The following is a 24,008-nucleotide window of genomic DNA, read 5'->3' on the forward strand; positions in this document are numbered from 1 at the left end:
CATGTAGAGAGTCCAGCTGCAAACAAATCACCCTGTAGAGAGTTCAGCTAAAAAAAAATCACCCTTTAGAGAGTTCAGCTACAAAGAAACCGCCATGTAAAGAGTTCAGCCTCACACAAACCACCCTGTAGAGAATCCAACTACAACAAATCACCCTGTAGAGAAGAAGTTACCTTGTAGAGAGTTCAGCTACAAAAAAACCATCATAAAGAGAGTTCAGCTATAAAGAAACCACCATGTAGAGAGTTTAGCTGCAAACAAATCACCTGTAGAGAGTTCAGCTAGAAACAACTCATCCTGTAGAGAGATCAGCTGGAAGAAGTCACCTTGTAGAGAGTTCAGCTACAAAGAAACCATCATGTAGAGAGTTCAGCTGCAAACAAATCACCCTGTAGAGAGTTCAGCTAAAAAAATCACCCTGTAGAGAGTTCAGCTAGAAACAAATCATCCTGTAGAGAGATCAGCTGGAAGAAGTCACCTTGTAGAGAGTTCAGCTACAAAGAAACCATCATGTAGAGAGTTCAGCTGCAAACAAATCACACTGTAGAGAGTTCAGCTAAAAAAATCACCCTGTAGAGAGTTCAGCTAGACGAAGTCACCTTATAGAGAGTTCAGCTACAAAGAAACCATCATGTAGAGAGTTCAGCTACAAAGAAACCACCATGTAGAGAGTTTAGCTGCAAACAAATCACCTGTAGAGAGTTCAGCTAGAAACAAATCACCCTGTAGAGAGACCAGCTAGAAGAGGTCACCTTGTAGAGAGTTCAGCTACAAAGAAACCATCCTGTATATAGTTCAGCTACATTTCAAGTCACCTAGTAGAGAGATCAGCTGCAAAAAATATCCTGTGGGGAATAATGGGCATGTAATAAATATATGTATATAATTTGTATAATTACTAATAAAATCAAAAATAATTGAAGTATTAAAAATCTTCTTTAAGTTCTTTTCTTCTTCCTGTGGTAAAGAAAAAAAACACATGGGTTAAAAAGGCCCCAAAACCCAGCCATAGGCCAGCTTTGCAGTATACAAATACAAAAGAAGTGATATCTAATCAAAAACAGCCAAGCTGTAAAAAAAGGTGTGGCCTCCAAAAAGGCCATGGTGAAAAAAGATGTGAAATCCAAGGTGGCGGCCAAGAAATGGCTGTGATAGTAGGTTAATGGTAAAAATTTTAATAATGACAATTCATGTGAATTTTGTGCCGCTTGGTCTTGGCAACAAATTCACCTGAATAGTCGTTATTAAAATTTAACCATTAACCTACCATCACAGCCATTTCTTGGCCGCCACCTTGGATTTCACATCTTTTTTCACCATGGCCTTTTTGGGGGCAGTACCTTTTTTTACAGCTTGGCTGTTTTTGATTAGATAGTTATTACAAGGAAATTACTGTGCTGCAATGAATTTATACAATAACATAGATGATGCAATTATAGTGTTTTTTTTTTAAATTATAAGTAAACCATACATTGTCATGATTCTTACCTGGTAGTTCATTATTTACCTTTTTCTAAGCGCTCATAGTCATATTCCAGTTGTTGTTGCAATTCCATCCTTGATAACACATATCCTGTATACATAAACAATCAACTGTTGAATACATTTTGTATGTTACATCTAATCCAATACAGCCAATACAGCAATCTAAAGAAGAGTAGTATGGAAAAGATGTGATATCAAAGAGAGGTATTGCAGCCAAGAAGTGACTGCAATGACATTAATGATTGAATCTGCAATGTGATAACATGATTAATTTTAGAATAAATAAAAAATATATACTGTATATACATATCAAGACACATGGTAGTGTGGCGTGCGGCCCAAGAAGCCGGCGCGCCACACCGTGAGTATCAACGTTGAAACCGGGTCACTACTGCTGACCCGGATGACCCACAGACCCGGATAGCAATCCGGGTCAGACCCGGATTTGACCCGGATTGACCGGATTAATTAAAGCCGAGACGTGTTTCTGCTAGTCTCGAGCGAGCGAACGAGTCTACATTTTGAGCGTTCAATTCGTGTTGAGTAAATATTGCAACTTCAGGATAGCTGTAGGTTGAAGACCAAAAAAAAAAGGTCTTCACCTACTGACAATAGCTACCCCTCACCATAAATACCCTCAATTTTGTGCTACATACTACACTTACTAACAAATGAGCATGGCTGAGCGTATGTTGGTAATGCGATAAGTGGGCGTGGCTCACGAAAGAGCTACGCGATAGCGTTTATAAGTTTCCACGTCGTCAAATGAACAATTTCGTTTCTCATGTGATCCAATCCGGGTCAGACCCGGATAAATTGTAAACCGGGTCAGACCCGGATAAATTGTAAACCGGGTCAGACCCGGATGATCCGGAGAAAATGTGACCCGGATGACCCAACCCGGTTTCAACGCTGGTGAGTATATTACAGGAAGAAAGTAAACGCGATTTTCACACCTTTGTAGCTCCGTGATTCCTTATCCTATTAAAACCAAAGTTGCTACAGAAATGCCGGCGAGGTAGGGGAGTCCACATACCAAATTTGAAGGAAATCGCCCAGCCATTTCCTAGATACGAGTGGCCAAAGTTTGGTTTTTTTTCTTCTTCTTTTCGCACACTTTGCAAAATCCGCAATAAAACACAAATGCTTGCTTGGATAGGGCTGAACTTTGGCACACTTAAGGGGCTCATTAAGGCGAATCTCAGTACCAAGTTTGGTAGGAATCCGATGAACATTCACGGAGTTATGACTGATTATTTGTGTAAAATAAGGTCGAAGGTCTGTCACGCCCACAGGGTAAACCACTTGAAGGAATGAGCTAAACATTGCTATGTAGATGGAGTAACTATTGTAGGAGTGCCTTTTTGTGGTCTGAAAGGAATCCAGTTAAAGGCCATCGAGATATGACACAAAACCCAACCTATGTCACAATTACGTGATCGATTTTTATGAATATATAATCTATTAGTTTCCACGCCTACCAGGCAAACCTCTTAGAAAAGTGAGCTGAAAATCGGTGTGTAGCTGGAATAATTATCATAGAAAGTCCTTGCAGTAGTACAGAAGAATCGGATTACAAACCACTGAGTTATGATTCCAAAGCCAACTACGTATAGCATATGCGAGATCGAGATACTCTATAGAACAGTCACCCTAATAAAGCATTCAGCTACGTTTATAACTTACTCCATTATAGATTTATATGGCATTGGAAGTTATTCTGTAGGGAGTTCAACTACAAACAGTTAATATTATAGACAATTCAGCTACAAGCAAGTCATCCTGTAGAGAGTTCAGCTACAAATATGTTGCTGTAGAGATTCAGAACATTATAAGTCACACTGAAGAGAATTCAACTATAAACAAGTCACCTTGTAGAGAGTTCAGCTACAACAAGTCACGCTGTAGAGAATTCAGCTACAAACAAGTCACTGCGTAAAGGGTTCAGCTACATTGAAATTGATTATTTAGGCCACTTTTTTGTCGGAAACAATTTCTCAAATGGCTACTGCTTGTGAAGTGCCAAAGAAAACCGTAAGATCCTTGTTTGAGCAGGCAGCTCGCATTGCTGTGTCCTGTTCTTGCAGAATTTTTAATTCTAGAGCCTCCCCAGACTGGGATCTTTTAGACCACCTTAGTTAAACTTTAAGTATTACTTATAGATTTTTTTTGGTGTATTGTAATTTAATTAGTTAATGTAAGTCTTGCCAGGGCTCCTGTACTGATCCATCAGCACATGGTACCCCTGTGTCTAGGCCCCTATATGCTTGAAATGTATATTTTTGTCTTAATCATTAAGACGTTTATTCTCTCCCTTTCTCCCTACCTAGTAGAGAGTTCATCTAGATCAGCTACAAATAAGTTACTTTATGCAATGTTCAGCTACAAGTAAGTCACTCTGTAGAGAGTTCAGCTACAAACAAGTCACTCTGTAGTACAAACAAGTCACCGTGGAGAGAGAGTTCAGCAACCAATCAATAAACCACCATGTAAAAGAGTTCAGCTATACAAACAAGATATAACTCTATAGAGAGATCAGGTAGAAACCTAACAGATCACACTGTAGAGAGTTCAGCTGGAACAAGTCATCCAGACTGAGTAGAGAGATCAACTAGAAAACATCACCTTGTAGAGAGTTCAAATCACCCTGCAGATAGTTCAGCTACAAACAAATCAAATCACCCTATAGAGAGATCAGCTAGAAGAAGTCACACTGTGTAAAAGGTGGGATATAATATGGTATTTCCAGTGGCTTATTGAATACAAATAAGCCTTAATATAAACCCTGTATTATACTCATGTTATACTTTAGTATAATGCATACTATACTATTACATATATGGTTTCAGTTTATTTACCACAATACCTGAAATAGCTTTTATCTAATATAATGCCCACACTATACCATCACATATACGGTTTCAGTATGTTTAACACACTAACTAAAGCCTTACTTGAGACTGTTAGTATACTACAGGTTATATCAAGCTTTTTTGTATTCAATAAGCCACTGGAAATACCATCTTATATCCCTCTTTTTTCACAGTGTCACCTTGTAAAGAGTTTAGCTACAAAGAAATCACCGTGTAGAGAATTCAGCTATGAACAGATCATCCTGTCGAGAGTTCAGCTAGAAACAAGTCATCCTGTAGAGAGATCAACTAGAAGAAGTTACCCTGTAGAGAGTTCAGCTACAAAGAAACAACCATGTAGAAAGTTCAGCTGCAAATAAATCAAACTATACAGAGTTCAGTTACAAACAAATCACCCTGTAGAGAGATCAGCTAGAAACAAGTCACCCTGTAGAGAAATCAACTAGAAGAAGTTACCTTGTAGACTGTTCAGCTACAAACTAACCATCATGTAGAGACTTCAGCTGCAAACAAATCACCCTGTAGTGAGTTCAGCTACGAAAGGATCACCCTGTAGAGAGTTCAGCTAGAAGAAGCTACCTTGTAGAGAGTTCAGCTACAAAGAAACCACCATGTAGAGAGTTCAGCTGCAAACAAATCGAATTGTAGAGAGTTTAGCTACCAACAAATCACCATGTAGAAAGTTCAGCTAGAAACAAGTTATCCTGTAAAGAGATCAGCTAGAAGAGGTTACCTTGTAGAGTGTTCAGTTATGAACAAACCATCATGTAGAAAGTTCAGCTGCAAACGAATCACCCTGCAGAGAGTTCAGCTACGAGAAGATCACCCTATAGAGAGTTCAGCTAGAAGAAGTCACCTTGTAGAGAATTCAGCTGCAAAGAAACCACCATGTAGATAGTTCAGCTGTAAACAAATCATCCTGTAGAGAGTTCAGCTACAAACAGATCACCCGGTAGAGTTCAGCTAGAAACAAGTCACCCTGCAGAGAGATCAGCTAGAAACAAGTCATCCTGTAGAGAGATCAGCTAGAACAAGTCACTTTGTATGTAGAAAGTTCAGCTACAAAAAAATCACCCTGTAGAGAGGTCAGCTACAAACAAATCTCCCTGTAGAAAGATCAGCTAGAAGAAGTTACCTTGTAGAGAGTTCAGCTACAAAGAAACCATCATGTAGAGAGTTCAGCTGCAAACAAATCACCTGTAGAGAGTTCAGCTACAAACAAATCACCCTCTAGAAAGATCAGCCAAAAGAAGTCAACCTGTAGAGAGTTCAGTTACAAAGAAACCACCATGTAGATAGTTCAGCTACAAACAAATGTCCCTGTAGAGAGATCAGCTAGAAGAAATTACCTTGTAGAGAGTTCAGTTACAAAGAAACCACCATGCAGAGAGTTCAGATGCAAAGAAATCACCCTGTAGAAAATTCAGCCACAAACAAATTGCCCTGTAGAAAGGTCAGTTAGAAGAAGTTACCTTGTAGAGAGTTCAGCTACAAAGAAACCATTCTGTAAAGAGCTCAGCTGCAAACAAATCACCTGCACAGAATTTAGCTACAAACCAACCACTCTGTAGAGAGATCAGCTAGAGGAACTTATCTTGTAGATTGTTCAGCTACAAACAATTCACCCTGCTGAGAGAGCAGCAAGAAGAAGTCACTTTGTAGAGTGTTCAGTTACAAAGAAACCACCATGGAGAGTTCTGTAATAAATATATGTATTATATATGTGACTGGATTTTGGAAAAACGATCCAAATCGCACATTAGAAGTTTCGAGATAAACGGTTTTAAAGAATTGAAGCCAGCATAACTCTCCAAGGATAGCAAGCACGCGTATGAAATCTACACAAAAGATGCATCAATCTGTTACCTTTCAGGCCACTTCCAGTACTTGTAGCTGCTTGTACAGTTTCCCGCCAAATAAGATAAGAACATCTGAGCAGTTGGACGAGCGGAGTAGTATCACGAGTGCTCACAAAGGGGTGGAGGCTGGGGGGTGGCGGGGAGGGCAAAAGATAGGCCTCAAAATGGAGGCAGACCACGATTGGAGTCCAGACACGAGATTACAGGGCTGTGCTGGCTCCTTAGTGGCTGATATGTAGCAAAATCTACAGAGAACACGTCTGGCCAACATTATAAGGCTGTCCACCAGTAAACCACTGATTCTTGCCAAGCCAGGTCCTTCACAAGGCCTGAAACCGCCATTTGGGCACTCCACACCATCCAGAAAAGACTTCTATTAAAACCAGCCTCGTGTAGTTTGAGTAGTGCTGAGGGTCAAAACTTGTAGTACGATAGTGTAGCTATCCACTAGTGGTGTTAGTTTGATTTTGCCTGATGTGCGATTTGGTTCGGTTCTGTAAAATCTGGTCACATATATAATTTGTACAGTTACTGATAAAATCAGAAATATTTAAAGTACATCTGCCTCATCTTTTCTTATTCCTGTGGAAAAGAAAAAAAGACAGATTAAAAAATTCCCAAAGCCGGCCTATGGCCGGCTTTGGGGTATACAAATACAAAAAGAAGTGAAATCTAATCCAAAACAGCCAAGCTGTAAAAAAAGAGTGCGGCCCTCAGAAAGGCTAAGGTGAAAAAAGATGTGAAATCCAAGGTGGCGGCCAAGAAATGGCTGTGATGGTAGGTTAATGGTAAAAATTTTAATAACGACAATTTAGGTGAATTTTTGTGCAGTTTTTTGCGCAATTTTTGTGTAGTTAAGATATATATATCAAGACACATGGTAGTGTGTCGTGCGGCCCAAGAAGCTAGCGCGCCCCACCGTAAGTATATTTACAGGAAGAAAGAAAACGTCATTTTCACACTTTTGTATCTCGGTGATAGCTTATCCGATTGAAACCAAATTTGCTGCAGCGTTGCCCGCCAGCTAGGGGAGTCTATATTCCAAATTTGAAGGAAATCACTCAAGCCATTTCCGAGATATGAGCGGCCAAAGTTTCGTTTTTTTTCTTCTTCGTTTTTTTTCTTCTTTGTCTTTTCTCACACTTTCAAAAATTGATGTAAAACGCAAACGCGTGCTCTGATCGCCTTGAAACTTGGCACACAGAAAGGGAGTCCAAAGGTGAATCCTAGCATCAAATTTGGTGGAAATCCGATGAATGGTTCAGGAGTTATGACCGATTATTTGCGTAAAACAAGATCAATTTGTTGTCACGCCTACAGGGTAAACCGCGACATGGAATGAGTTGAAAATTGCTATGCAGATGGAGTAACCATCGTAGGAGTGCCTTTTGGTGGTTTGAAAGGAATCGAGATTAAGACCACGGAGATATGACACAAAATCCAACCTGTGTCACAATTACGCGATCGATTTTTAGTAATAAAAAAGTGTTAGTTTTTACGCCTACTAAGCAAACCGCTAATAGTAATGAGCTGAAAATCGGTGTATAGCTAGAATAATCTTCATAGAAAGTCCTTGCAGTAGTATAGAAGAATTGGATTACAAACCACTGAGTTATGATTCGAAAGCCAACTCCTTGTAGCAAATGCGAGATCGAGATACTCTAATAGAACAGTCACCCTAATAGAGCATTCGGCTAATATATTTACTCCATTATAGAATTCTATTACATTACAAGTTACTCTGTAGGGACTTCAGCTGCAAACAGTTAATCTTATAGACAGTTCAGCAAGAAGCAAGTCACCCTGTGGAGAGTTAAGCTACAATTATATCACTGTAGAGATTCAGAACATTACAAGTTACACTGAAGAGAGTTCAGCTGTAAACAAGTCATGCACCCTGTAGAGAGTTCACCAACAATTAAATCACTCTCTAGAGAATTCAGCTACACACAAGTCACTGTGCAGAGAGTTCAGCTACAAACAAATTACCCTGTAGAGAGATCAGCTACAAACAAAACACTTTGCAGAGAGTTCAGCTACAAACAAATCAACCTTTAGAGTGATCAGCAACAAACAAATCAACTTGTAGAGAGATCAGCTAGAAACAAATCAACCTGCAGAGAGATCAGCTACAAACAAATCAGCTTATAGAGAGATCAGTTACACACAAATCAACCTGTAGAGAGATGACCTGCAGTTCGAATCCTGGGGTTGGAGGGATTTTTTTCCTTACTTTGGCCCCTTTTCTGTTACACCTTTTCAGCTGTAAGCCACTAAGTCTAAGTCCTTGCAATTAGGTTAGGTAATCCTAACGCTGCAGCACATGTTGCTGTCAGACCTTCAGTGCAGGTCACTCTAAAGTGCTAATAATAATAAAATAATAAACTAGAAACAAATCAACCTGCAGAGAGATCAGCTACAAACAAATCGGCTTATAGAGAGATCAGTTACACACAAATCAACCTGTAGAGAGATGACCTGCAGTTCGAATCCTGGGGTTGGAGGGATTTTTTTCCTTACTTTCGCCCCTTTTCTGTTACACCTTTTCAGCTGTAAGCCACTAAGTCTAAGTCCTTGCAATTAGGTTAGGTAATCCTAACGCTGCAGCACATGTTGCTGTCAGACCTTCAGTGCAGGTCACTCTAAAGTGCTAATAATAATAAAATGATAAACTAGAAACAAATCAACCTGCAGAGAGATCAGCTACAAACAAATCACCTTATAGACAGTTCAGCTACAAACAAATTACCCTGTAGAGAGATCGACTACAAACAAATCAACTTGCAGAGAGATCAGCTACACACAAATCAACTTGTACAGAGATCAGCTAGAAACAAATCACCCTGTAGAAAGTTCAGCTACAAACAAATTACCCTGTAGAGAGATCAGCTACAAACAAAACACTTTGCAGAGAGTTCAGCTACAAACAAATCAACCTGCAGAGAGATCAGCTACAAACAAATCAGCTTGTAGAGAGATCAGTTACACACAAATCAACCTGTAGAGAGATAAGCTAGAAACAAATCAACCTGAAGAGAGATCAGCTACAAACAAATCACCTTATAGACAGTTCAGCTACAAACAAATTACCCTGTAGAGAGATCAACTACAAACAAATCAACTTGCAGAGAGATCAGCTATACACAAATCAACTTGTACAGAGATCAGCTAGAAACAAATCACCCTGTAGAGAGTTCAGCTACAAACAAATTACCCTGTAGAGAGATCAGCTACAAACAAAACACTTTGCAGAGAGTTCAGCTACAAACAAATCAATCATTAGAGTGATCAGCAACAAACAAATCAACTTGTAGAGAGATCAGCTAGAAACAAATCAACCTGCAGAGAGATCAGCTACAAACAAATCAGCTTGTAGAGAGATCAGTTACACACAAATCAACCTGTAGAGAGATAAGCTAGAAACAAATCACCCTGAAGAGAGATCAGCTACAAACAAAACACTTTTCAGAGAGTTCAGCTACAAACAAATCAATCATTAGAGTGATCAGCAACAAACAAATCAACTTGTAGAGAGATCAGCTAGAAACAAATCAACCTGCAGAGAGATCAGCTACAACCAAATCAGCTTATAGAGAGATCAGTTACACACAAATCAACCTGTAGAGAGATGACCTGCAGTTCGAATCCTGGGGTTGGAGGGATTTTTTTCCTTACTTTGGCCCCTTTTCTGTTACACCTTTTCAGCTGTAAGCCACTAAGTCTAAGTCCTTGCAATTAGGTTAGGTAATCCTAACGCTGCAGCACATGTTGCTGTCAGACCTTCAGTGCAGGTCACTCTAAAGTGCTAATAATAATAAAATAATAAACTAGAAACAAATCAATCTGCAGAGAGATCAGCTACAAACAAATCACCTTATAGACAGTTCAGCTACAAACAAATTACCCTGTAGAGAGATCGACTACAAACAAATCAACTTGCAGAGAGATCAGCTACACACAAATCAACTTGTACAGAGATCAGCTAGAAACAAATCACCCTGTAGAAAGTTCAGCTACAAACAAATTACCCTGTAGAGAGATCAGCTACAAACAAAACACTTTGCAGAGAGTTCAGCTACAAACAAATCAACCTGCAGAGAGATCAGCTACAAACAAATCAGCTTGTAGAGAGATCAGTTACACACAAATCAACCTGTAGAGAGATAAGCTAGAAACAAATCAACCTGAAGAGAGATCAGCTACAAACAAATCACCTTATAGACAGTTCAGCTACAAACAAATTACCCTGTAGAGAGATCAACTACAAACAAATCAACTTGCAGAGAGATCAGCTATACACAAATCAACTTGTACAGAGATCAGCTAGAAACAAATCACCCTGTAGAGAGTTCAGCTACAAACAAATTACCCTGTAGAGAGATCAGCTACAAACAAAACACTTTGCAGAGAGTTCAGCTACAAACAAATCAATCATTAGAGTGATCAGCAACAAACAAATCAACTTGTAGAGAGATCAGCTAGAAACAAATCAACCTGCAGAGAGATCAGCTACAAACAAATCAGCTTGTAGAGAGATCAGTTACACACAAATCAACCTGTAGAGAGATAAGCTAGAAACAAATCACCCTGTAGAAAGTTCAGCTACAAACAAATTACCCTGTAGAGAGATCAGCTACAAACAAAACACTTTGCAGAGAGTTCAGCTACAAACAAATCAACCTGCAGAGAGATCAGCTACAAACAAATCAGCTTGTAGAGAGATCAGTTACACACAAATCAACCTGTAGAGAGATAAGCTAGAAACAAATCAACCTGAAGAGAGATCAGCTACAAACAAATCACCTTATAGACAGTTCAGCTACAAACAAATTACCCTGTAGAGAGATCAACTACAAACAAATCAACTTGCAGAGAGATCAGCTATACACAAATCAACTTGTACAGAGATCAGCTAGAAACAAATCACCCTGTAGAGAGTTCAGCTACAAACAAATTACCCTGTAGAGAGATCAGCTACAAACAAAACACTTTGCAGAGAGTTCAGCTACAAACAAATCAATCATTAGAGTGATCAGCAACAAACAAATCAACTTGTAGAGAGATCAGCTAGAAACAAATCAACCTGCAGAGAGATCAGCTACAAACAAATCAGCTTGTAGAGAGATCAGTTACACACAAATCAACCTGTAGAGAGATAAGCTAGAAACAAATCACCCTGAAGAGAGATCAGCTACAAACAAAACACTTTTCAGAGAGTTCAGCTACAAACAAATCAATCATTAGAGTGATCAGCAACAAACAAATCAACTTGTAGAGAGATCAGCTAGAAACAAATCAACCTGCAGAGAGATCAGCTACAAACAAATCAGCTTGTAGACAGATCAGTTACACACAAATCAACCAGTAGAGAGATAAGCTAGAAACAAATCAACCTGCAGAGAGATCAGCTAGAAACAAACCACCCTGTAGAGAGTTCAGCTACAAACAAATCAATGTGCAGAGAGATCAACTACGAACAAATCACCCTGTAGAGAGATCATCTAGAAACTAGACACAATGTAAGGAGTTCAGCTATAAGCAATACACCCTGTTGAGATTTCAGCTACAAACAAATCAACCTGTAGAGCGATCAGCTAGAAATAAATCACCCTGAAGAGAGGTCAACTACAAAAAATCACCATGTAGAGAGATCAGCTAGAAACAAATCACCCTGTAGAGACTTCAGCTACAAAGAAATCAACCTGCAGAGAGATCAGCCACAAACAAATAACCTTATATACAGTTCAGCTACAAACAGATTACCCTGTAGAGAGATTGACTACAAACAAATCAACTTGCAGAGAGATCAGCTACAAAAAATCACCATGTAGAGAGATCAGATAGAAACAAATCACCCTGTAGAGACTTCAGCTACAAACAAATCAACCTGCAGAGAGATCAGCTACAAACAAATCACCCTGTAGAGAGATCAGCTAGAAACTAGACACAATGTAAGGAGTTCAGCTACAAGCAAATCACCCTTTAGAGAGTTCAGCTACAAACAAATCAACCTGCAAAGAGATCAAATCACCTTATAGAGAGTTCAGCTACAAACAAATTGCCCTGTAGAGAGATCAGTTACAAACAAATCAACCTGCAGAGAGATCAGCTACACACAAATCAACTTGTAGAGAGATCACCTACAAACAAATCACCCGGTGGAGATCAGCTAGAAGCTAGACACAATATAAGGAGTTCAGCTACACGCAAATCACCCTTTAGAGATTTAAGCTGCAAACAAATCACCCTGTAGAGAGATCAGCTAGAAACTAGACACAATGTAAAGAGTTCAGCTAGAAGAGGTCACCTTATAGAGAGTTCAGCTACAAAGAAACCATCATGTAGAGAGTTTAGCTGCAAACAAGTCACTCTGTATAGGGTTCAGCTAGAAAAAGTCACCTTGTAGAGAGTTCAGCTACAAAGAAACCGCCATGTAGAGAGTTCAGCCTCAAACAAATTACAGTGTAGAGAATTCAACAACAAACAAATCGCCCTGTAGAGGGATCAGCTAGAAGAAGTTACCTTGTAGAGAGTTCAGCTACAAAGAAACCATCATGTAGGGAGTTCAGCTACAAAGAAAGCACCATGTAGAGAGTTTAGCTGCAAACAAATCACCTGTAGAGAGTTCAGCTAGAAGAAGTCACCTTGTAGAGAGTTCAGCTACAAAGAAACCATCATGTAGAGAGTTCAGCTATAAAGAAATAACCATGTAGAGAGTTTAGCTGCAAACAAATCACCCTGTAGAGAGATCAGCTAGAAGAGGTCACCTTGTAGAGAGTGCAGCTACAAAGAAACCATCATGTGGAGAGTTCAGCTACAAAGAAATCACCCTGTAGAGAGTTCAGCTAGAAGAAGTCACCTTGTAGAGAGTTCAGCTACAAAGAAAGCATCATGTAGAGAGTTCAGCTACGAGGTGACTTCAGCTAACTCTCTACAAGGTAACTTCTTCTAGCTGATCCCCCTACAGGGCGATTTGTTTGTTGTTGAATTCTCTACACGGTAATTTGTTTGAGGCTGAACTCTCTACATGGCGGTTTCTTTGTAGCTGAACTCTCTATAAAGTGACTTTTTCTAGCTGAACCCTTAAATTTTAATAACGACAATTCAGGTGAATTTGGTGCCAAGACCAAGCGGCACAAATTCACCTGAATTGTCATTATTAAAATTTTTACCATTAACCTACCATCACAGCCATTTCTTGGCCGCCACCTTGAATTTCACATGTTTTTTTTCACCATGGCCTTTTTGGGGGCTGCACCTTTTTTTACAGCTTGGCTGTTTTTGATTAGATATATATACCATGATCACATGAAACTTCAAAGGCGCCGATGGTTGCATATAGGGCATATACATCCCAACCCACAGGTGAGTGTATATATATCACCTGTGATGTCACATGACACATTACTGTGTCACGATTACGGGCTGATAGCCTGACGTGGGTGAGCAAATGGCACCCATGCTAGCATGACTATTTACCCAGATGACTCAGGCTAATAGCCTCTGTCATGCTAGGCAATCAATCACCCCATCCAGTAAGAGTCCAACCACTGGATTCATTTTATATCCATACCTAGCAACTTTGATGATGGGTGGCAGCAAGTAACGTTGCTCCTACGTTTGTTGATATGAACGGACAAGTCCTGGTGATATACAGAGATATGTTTACTAAGTCCCACAATCAATTTGATTCTTCATTGTGAGAGCTGAATTGTGAGAGGAACGTTTCCAGCGTGTCTACTATGCCAAACTATGGCAATTTAAGTGTAAGTATATACTTTAAGTTGGTTTGTGTGCATATGAGTTGTTAGTAAGTAATGTAGTGCGGATTAGTTTAGAAACATGTTATATATCATATGAACCATTGCTCACTTCAGTGTATTGCACTTATCAACAGTAAACTTCCTCTGACTTCGAAGCCGAGGCATTTATCAACAGTAAAATTCCTCTGACTTCGGAGTCAGGGTGTATGTAAGTGCAATACACCTCCTTTATATATTACATAATATATAAAATATATAATATAAATAAACAATAGAATTATGTTCATTAATATCACTGCAGTTATTCTTGGCCACCAGCTTTTGATATCACATCTTTTGCAGGTAGAAACAAACTTTGTAGAGTGATCAGATAGAAACAAGTCACCTTGTAGAAAGATCAGCTAGAAACAAGCAACACTGCAGAAAAATCAGCTAGAATATTTCAAGTCATCCTATAGAGAGATCAGCTAGAAACAAGTGACCAATAGAGAGTTCAACTTCATTTCAAGTCACCAGAAGAGAGTTAAGCTAGAAACAAGTCACCCTGTAGAGAGATCAGCTAGAAACAAGTTACCCTGCAGAGAAAGCAACTATAAATAAGTCAAAGAGAGTTCAACAACATTTCAAGCCACCCTGTAAAGAGTTCACCTACAAGCATCCTGTAGAAAGCTCAGCTATGTCACAATTCTTTCTGTAGAGAGTTTAGTTAGGTTAAAGTCACACAGTGGAGAGTTCAATTATAAACCATTCGCCATGCAGTCTAACAGTACAGCTATATGTGACCGGGCCTGCGAAAACAGGGCATGTGGGCACAAACTACACCCCATCACTCTTCAGATCATATCGCAGTGCTGGAATAGTATTTTTGCATTCTGTAACTTGCATCATGATGCCAATTAAATACTGACTACGAGCTGAAAATTGCAATACCATAGCATAATGGTACAAAAAGTTATGAGTGACGAAAGTGTGAAAAATTAGGCAAAAATCATGTGCCCACATGCCCTATTATCGCAGGCCCGGTCACATATTACAAGTCTCCCTGTAGAAATTTCAGCTACATACACATTTCCCTGTAGAGTAATAAGCTGCAAACAGTTCAGCCTGTATAGATATGGTGATTTAATTTTTATGATCAATAGTAAATTACTAAATAATATTGCCTAAATGCTAAACAAATCATTAAATATCTGCTCCCTCATATTCTTAATTCATGTAGTAAAGACAAAAGACAAGTTAAAAGAAATACCAAAAGCTGGCTTTAGGTATGAAAATACAAAAAGAAGTGATATGTAATCAATCTTTTAAAAAAGTGAATGGTCTCCAAAAAATAGCCAGGGTGAAAAAAGATGTGAAATCCAAGGTGGTGGTAGGTTAATGGTAAAAATTTAATAACAAAAATTCTGGTGAATTTGGTGTTGAATCCTAGTGAAACTTGGAGGAGGCAACACAAATTCACCTGAATTGTCATTATTATTTTTCTTGCCATTAACCTACCATCACAACATTTTTAGGCTGCCACCTTGGATTTCACATCTTTTTTCACCCTGGCTTTCTTGGAGGCCGCACCCTTTTTTACAACTTGGCTGTTCTTGATTGGATTACTTTTACAATTATATTCCTTTTGCCTATACAAATACTTGGAAGCATGTACCTTTGTTATGAACAGTAAGTTTGCTGTACACAACTAAGCACAAACCTTGTGTAGATTGCAATGGCCTTGGTATGTTTCCTACTGAGGATGACCCGACCATCACTGATGAATCATTTGATGTCGGATGTAGTGTTGTAGGATGTTGTGATCCAGATGATGCATTGGTACTATTATTAGGTAGTGATGGATTAAGAGTAGTTGTAGTGGCTGGTAGTGAACAGAGAGCTTCCAAAGATTCTATAATGGTAGGAAATACTGCAGTATATAAAGTAAATAAACAAACTTATGCTTGCCACTTTCTTATAAACAATAGCTACAATACTGATGGCAAACTACAAAGAACTTGTCTCTAAGAGAAAATTAAAAATATTGCACACTCTACATTGTACATTGTCTTAATTTGTTATTCTTTTCTAGAACAATTTTGAGCTGAATAGATATGCTGGTAAATACTTAATTTATACTCAAATCATCATTCAAAATTTTCTTCTAGTTTTGAGTAGGTGCACTTTTTGTGTACTAGAAATGGCAAAGGAAGCAGGACCTTTGTGGTCATTAAAGGATAAGTTCGTTGCTTTTAGCATGTCAGTGGCTGTAGTGAACTACATTCAATGCTCACTTGTCACTGCATTTGAAAAAAATATCCTAATTGCATATTAGAAGTTTCAAGATAAAGTATTTCATAGAATTCAAGCCATTATAAATCGTCAAGGGTTTAAGTATGCGTATGAAATTTACACAAGAAATACACCAATTAATTATTACCACAACTTCCAGTATCTTGTAGCTGTTTGTAGAGTTTCCCACCAAATAGGATAGAAAATCTGAGCAGTTGGACAAATGAAGTAGTATCATGAGTGCTCACAAAGGAGCAGAGGGGTTGGTGAGAGATAGACTTCAAAATAGAGGAAAACCATGATTAGACTACAGACCTCAATCGCAGGACTACGTAGTCTATTTTGCTTTTTTTCTACCTATTTTGCTTTCCAGCAATTATTTTATTCTTCACCTATTATGCTCCATATTTTGCTCAAGAATAATCTATTTACTCAGCATTAATCTTTCTTATTTGACTACTTCTAAGTGAAAAGCTATGTCCAATTTCACCTTAAAGTGACTGTTCTATTAGAGTATTTTGATCTTAATTTGCTCTAACCATATTTGTGACTGGATCTGGGAAAATCAGTCTTATCACTCATGACAGCAGATTAGATTTTCCCCAAGAAAGGAAGCCATATGAATAAACTATCAAACTACACCATCAAAATCAGCTAGACTTGAGAGGTCTGCTTTTACTGGTGTGATCTGGGGCCTTAATGGAGCTCTGGTCGGCCTGGGGATAGCTGTATGTGACCATACAGCTCTGTGGTTTGAATAAAGGCCTGTGCTGTAACTTTCCTTTCATGTTAGCTAGTTTTGAGCCTTGAATAGTCTATAACTTGGCCTAATTCATCCCTACACCTTCCATCTTAATTTTTAAAAATAGTCTCTTGCTCTCCTCCAGCCCCTGCCACTCACTCCTTTTGGAGCTTTCCTGATACAGTCAACCCTCGTTTAAAAACTATCTAAAAACCATCTAAAATGGCAGACACTTAGCTGTTGGCTACTTATACTCTGTAATGTACAAAATGTATATAAAATGTGTGAAAATGTTGGCACACATAGCTTCAACCATTGACGAGCTACAACGCATTAATACTTAAAACCAATATTTCTCAATACTTTTATTTAGGTGATCAGACTAGTTTTCCCAGACTAGGTCACATACAACTACAGATTTATGGCCAGGTACTCCAGAACAACTGACCTACCAATTTCAGTCATGAAACATGTCCAGAAGCAGTGCTATTCACTTAGAATGGGCACAGCAGCAAGTTCACTGCTTTTTTTTTGTATTATTGGGTGGATCACATGATCTCAAGTGACACAGTTGTTTGTTACTAAATCTGGGGAAAATGGTCTTATCATCACCCATGACAGCAGGTTTAATTTTTCACTAAGAACACAAAGCCACATGAACAAACCATCAAATAATCAGCTAGACTTGAGTGATCTGCTTTTGGTGGCTGCTTTTAGTAGTGGTCTATACATGCGGTCTGGGGCCTTCTGGTCAGCCTGGGGATGGCTGTATGTAGCTGTACAGCACTGTGGTGTTGAATAAACACCTGTGCTGTAAAATTTAGCCAGTTTTGAGACATCAATGGCCCATAACTTGGCCTAATTCATCTTCTTTAAGATTTTTATAAACAGCCTCTTGCCTTTCTCTGGCCCCTGCCACCCACCCCTTGGTTCAACAACTATCTAAAATGGTAGGAAACGTAAGTGATAACTACTTGTACAGTGGATGCCCTGGAAGATAAGCAATTTGTGTAAAATGTGTGAATATTTGCTTCAACTATTGGTGGGCTACAACACACTAAATACTTTAAACCAGCATTTCTCAATACTTTTAAACACGCTATAAGACCAATTTTTCCAGACTAAGTTACATATAGTGAGAAGCTAGCTTAACATAATACACATCTGTTCTATTGTATCTCGAATGCCTGATTGATTGATTTATCAATTACTCTCTGACAATTGGCATCCTTGCCAGAGCAGCATACAATACAGACAAATGCACATAGCTAGCTAACAAGCACAAAACTTAACATAATACAAAACAAATACATGAACAAAAATACAAAATTCCCTTCCTGTAATTATTAGTTAGTTATGCATCGATTCATTATCTTTTATACCACTTCCAGTACTTGTGCTGCTTATGAGTTCTCACCAAATAAGATAGGCAATCTGATGAGTTGGCCATGGACAAGCAAAGTAGTATCACAAGTGCTCACAAAGAGATGAAGGATGGAGGCAGAGGATGGGCAAGATATATCCTTCAAAATGGAGGCAGACCTTGATTGAAGTCCAGAAAAGGGCTGTTCTGACTTCTTAGTAGCTGATATTTAGCAAAATAAGATCAGAAAAATTTTGGCCTCCTATATCAGGCCATACACCAGTGCATCACTGATTCTAAGGTCCTTTATAAGACCAGAAATTTCCATCCGAGCTTGCCACACTAAAAACAGCCTTGAGTATAATTTGAGTAATGTTGAGGTTCAAAATGAACCACTGGTGGTGTTAGTTTGATTTAGCCTAATGTGAACTTTGATCGGTTTTGTAAAATCTGGTCATAATTTATCATGAGAAATTAGTTAGTTGCAGCTTAAATAGCTCTGCAGCAAAGGTATATATAACACAATAATAAATAATATAAATATGCCTGTATTGTATAATTTATTATACTCAACATTTAGAAAAATTACTAAACTTCATTAACGTGCAATAAAAATGTGTTAAGAGAAGTTCAAATAATTCATGGTTACATTATGGGCAATTGCAATCACAAGTTATACAAATTCCCGCAAGTGAATACGTTACTATAACAGTAAATAGGATTAAATTGGACATTTAACATGCAGGGGTTCAGTGGATTCCACACTTCTGCATAATTATAATATACTTTGTCTGATCATCCATTTAAACTAGAATAATACATACCTTTCCTTACGGTTTGAATACGACTTTTAGAGGCAGTATCACAACACAGCATTTCCATAATATCACAGTATTGAAGAACATCATCATCTTCTCTTATAATGTTAGTCATGACACTACCTACAATTACTTCATTAATTCCTTCAATGGATGGAACTGTTCTCAACAGATCCAGATAATCAGCAGGTAATACAGGTATTAGCTGTCTTAGCTTATCAACAGTTTTTACATAATCTTGTGGTAGACAACGACATAATCTTGTATAGTTCTTCTTGAGTACTGATAGGACTATTAACAAACATTCATCATGGAAAGTTAAAGTATCAAAATTATTTTTCTGACATGCTGTACAAACACCAATAACCACCCTACACATGCAGGACATGTGTGATACACATTTTAGAAATGAATAAACTTCCTATACACATTTGATGTTGTGTTAAGTGTAAGATGTATGCACTGCCCTATCCTATTCCCTACCTATATTTGAGGTCTATAAAACAGTTCAATTAAACCAATAAGGTTCACATGCTAATAGTTGTTGATTAAGTGCACAGGCAATGCAAATGATGATAGCACAAACAAAATATTAGAGATCATGCTTATCGGTCACTCAGTTAAACCCAGGGGCGGATCTAGAAATTTTCAGAGGGGGTTTCTGGTTCTCTGGAATTGCAACTTCAGCCTAGCTGCAAGTTAAAGACCAAAAAAAAATGGTTGCTAATACTGTGAAGGTGATTTCAAAGGTAAAAGTATGAAGTTTTTCCAATAGAAAAAGCCATAATATAATACAGTATGTATAACTCGTTGCAATTTTTATCACCCAGACGAATCATAGGGGCGCACGCTATTTCAGAGGGGGTTTCTGGAGTTTCCAGAAATCCCCCTACAACTGCCCCTGAAACCATTGCATTAACAACATCTTTTTAAATTGCTTGCTTTACAAGTGGGTATAAATGAATCAAATGGCATAATTGTGCAAGTACATGTAGTTAATTTAACAAGACCAGCCCTACTGAGTTTGGTCTACACTATATAGCTAGCTGCAGATTACAAATAGATTCATGTAAAATACAGTTAGTACTTTGACACCAATCTGTCTTTGAGATATGCAGCAACTGGCCAGAAACTGCTGTATATGCACCACAACAGTTGTGAAGATAAAACTGCATGTGGTACAAACTGTGGCATAATTTAAACTGATATATCATAATTTGTGGCCACTTCTACCTAACAAGGTGTAACTTTCATATATTCCACAATATCTAAAACAGCTGTATGGTAAGCAACTCCATGAAAAGCACTTAAATCAGCTCATTATTAATTTCTTCAATTGATCAGTGGTCTTCTTGCCTGGGGTATGGACACTGAACAATTTTACTATGGTTGAAGAACTGTCTTGAATGCCAGATCTATAGAGGGAAATTCACCCAATTTTCACTAATTAGTACTGTTGTTCTATTGTGTGTTATCTGTAATTTCTTCATAATTCCAGAATAATTTGGAATGATTCCTGCAAAATTATGAGTTTTTCTTGTTACAATGCAAAATCCTTTTGATACACCACTGAAACAGTCCAAGTATAAAAACAGTTGAAAAGATTGAGTTAGTCTAATAGAGCAGTCACTTACACTAATAATGTAGTCAACTTTCAGTATAGCAGCTATTATATTAAAACCATAAATAATATGCTTACATTTGGCATAAATTTCAGGAATAGATTCAAGTATATGTTAAAGCATAGCCGTGAGTGCTATATGAAAAATAAAGCATGAGGCGCACGGCCAAGGTGCTAATAAAGCATGAGGCGAAGCCGAGTGCTTTATTAGCATCGAGGCCAAGTGTTGAGTGCTTTATTTTTCATATAGCACGAGCAAGGCTATGCTTAAAATGATTTATGGAACTTTCTAATCATGTAGCTTCACCATACACTAGGACTCGTAATTAACACGCATTGCACGAACTATTAGCAGCCTGAATGTACACAAATTAGTTTAACAAAGTAACTCATGCATAGTTCACCATAGTTTGGCATGGCAGACGTTCATCGCATATTTTGGCAGGTTTTGCTCGCAACCCACAATTGATTCTATTGTGAGTCACATGGTGAAATATTTCTGTGATATCTCCAGGACTTGTCCATTTACATTAACAAACGTAACAGCGATGTTACCTTCTCCCATCCATCATCGAAGCATTTGGGTATGTCTATAAAAGCAATTCAGCGGTAGAACATGTATTGGCTGGAGTGATTGATCACTCAGTACGGCGAGGCTATCAGCCTTCACCGGCTTGGGTGATTAGCCGTACTGACGTGAGCCCCGCAGGCTATTAACCTGCACTAGAGCATGTGGGCAACTGCACTTTATTGCACTGCAAAGAATGCTTTATTCGTTCAATAAAGCACTCTGCAGTGCAATAAAGCACTCTTTGTGGTCAATGAAGCACTTTTGGCCAGCTGAGAGTGTACTTTATGAAAGTTAAAGTACCCTTTTTCCTTGATCTCGCCCACGCAAAGTTCTATAATTGAGAATAATAGGTAAATTGGGGAATAATTTGGCAATAATAATTCGATAAAAAGAATTGCCAGATAGAATAATTCCTAGATTTTGGAGCGTAATAGACTGAAGTCTAACTTTGAGCACTCTAGTATCATGCAGTCATATCCCTGATAAACAAGTTATGTAATATGTGACTGAATTTGACAAAACAAGGCTTCGACGCACAAAGCTGTGTTAGGAGATATGGCGATTTTAAGGAATCATTGTGTAATAACTTCCCAGTGCCTACAGCTGTGCAAACAAAATTTGCACCAATTGTTCATCTGTTCACTAGCTATCACTGAGTGGGTGTATACATTTCTGATACCCAAAATTTGCAATGTTTTGAGCAGCTTTTTTCGAGCCGGTAATAATATCACAGGTTGTAGTAATAGGGTGGGAGGGTGGGGGTGGACGGTGGTCTTAATATACGGGTATAAAATGAAGTAAGAAGACGATTGGAATCCAGAGGCCAAGTTTGGGCTCTCCATGGCCCTCCATGGCCCTCAAATTACTCCAAATTGACTGAGAACACTATTGGCGAGCTCTCTGTGAAGTCCCAGCTCACTACACACCATTATCACAAAGCCATGGCCATTTAATGGTGCCAATCTCACACTCGTGGCTTTGACAGGGTCAGAAGAAAGCTGCTACAGAAACCAGACTTGTCAGTGCTGAAGGAAGTACAGTGTGAAATATGATAGTGTATTAGACCAGCAATCCATTTCTGGTAAAATCATAAGTTTGATTTTGTGTGTGTGGAAGCCTTGTTATGTGAAATCCGGTCACATATGTACAATTTCTAGCACCGCCCCTTCTACATGTAATAGTTGTAACAAAGGAATGAGGGTGTTTCCTGATACAAATGCCCTCAACCGAGGGCTGATATGTATGCCCGACAGCGCAGGCCCTTGGCTGAGGGTATACAAATCAAGCAAAGCCCGAATTCTCTGTGTTATAAACTAATATGTAACACTTCCGATTGCTGGGTGATTAATCATTCAAGCCAATAAGAGTGCAACCTATGTACATGCCTGAAAGATTCGATGATGGTTCAGAAACTGATACGTTCTCACTATGTTTGGCTGTGATGAACAGACAAATCCTAGACATAATTATCATGGAGAAGTATGTTTACAGAAGTTCAATGTTTTAATCAGTGCTGTTGAATCATTAATGAAATAAGTAAGGAGTTTAGATAAGTAAGTTTGCTTGTAGAGTGGAGTAGTAATTTCATGTTATCAGTAACGTGGGTGTGGTCTGTATTTGAGAAACACTTGCTATAGCACTAGTTCTCGCCTTAGCCCAAAAATTTTTAACTCATAGAATAGCAAGAATAACAAAACGATTTCCATCTGAGTGGTTTTCATGTCCAAATCCAAGTCATGAATACTAATCGCATCAGTATTAATCAATCCCCACAATCAACTTTTTGTCCTTAATTAATGTCTATATAATCGTTTCCCAGTTGTAGCCAGAACCACATTAAGATGTAGCCTATAGTACGTTCACGTCGACCTGAATCCTCAAAAACATTTAATAACTCATGGATGCAATTACACATGATCTTGAAATTTGGCTCATTTGTAGTACAGCTTGATCCGCTAAAAATATTTTGAAATCTTTTTGTTCAAATGTTTGACATAATATTTGCGGCCAATCAAAGTTTTCACAATACATTTCCTATGGGGAAGCCATATAAGTACAGTGTCCATTACAGCCCTTTCCCGAATTTGTAATGGAGCCAAACCGTACATATCTGTTGTTGACACCTTTGCTGTTACCAATAATCATCTGGTTGGCTGAAATGTTAACTCTGTTGAGAAAAATCCACTTTTAAATTTTAGCTGTTTTTCAGAATTCTGCTCAACGTGAACATACTATAGGCAGGTCACCAATTGGGCTACATTGAGAATGTAGTCTTGGTGCCTCCTTTGATCTGAGGTGTGAAAATGCTACATAATTACATTATGATATTATTTTTCAAGACTTTACCCATGCCTAATGGGTACAACATCCATAATAGGGCTCGTTGCTATCTAAACCAGAGCAGCCAAGCTGTAAAAAAAGAGTGTGGCCCCCAAAAAGGCCAGGGTGAAAAAGATGTGAAATCCAAGGTGGCAGCCAAGAAATGGCTGTGATGGTAAGTTAATGGCTAAAAAATTAATTACAACAATTCAGGTGAATTTGCATTGCGTCCTCCAAGCTTCACTAGGATTCACCACCAAATTCACCTGAATTGTCGTAATTAAAATTTTTGCCATTAACCTACCATCACAGCCATTTATTTG

The 24,008-nt window shown here is 38.4% G+C and overlaps 1 protein-coding gene across 1 annotated transcript in view; it reads right to left on the bottom strand.

The window, feature by feature from the left end:
- The window catches only part of LOC136246666 (uncharacterized), a 50,062-nt gene that overhangs the window by 13,054 nt on the left and 13,000 nt on the right, over window positions 1–24,008 (bottom strand). Inside the window, exons 5-7 of the mRNA XM_066038201.1 lie at window positions 19,181–19,465; window positions 15,680–15,871; window positions 1,508–1,573 (exon numbers count right to left, since the gene is read on the bottom strand). Coding sequence (XP_065894273.1) covers window positions 1,508–1,573; window positions 15,680–15,871; window positions 19,181–19,465 — 543 coding nt within the window. The remainder of the gene's footprint in view (window positions 1–1,507; window positions 1,574–15,679; window positions 15,872–19,180; window positions 19,466–24,008) is intronic.

This window comes from Dysidea avara, chromosome 2, assembly GCF_963678975.1.
Source record: "Dysidea avara chromosome 2, odDysAvar1.4, whole genome shotgun sequence".
NCBI classification, from domain to species: Eukaryota; Metazoa; Porifera; class Demospongiae; order Dictyoceratida; family Dysideidae; genus Dysidea; species Dysidea avara.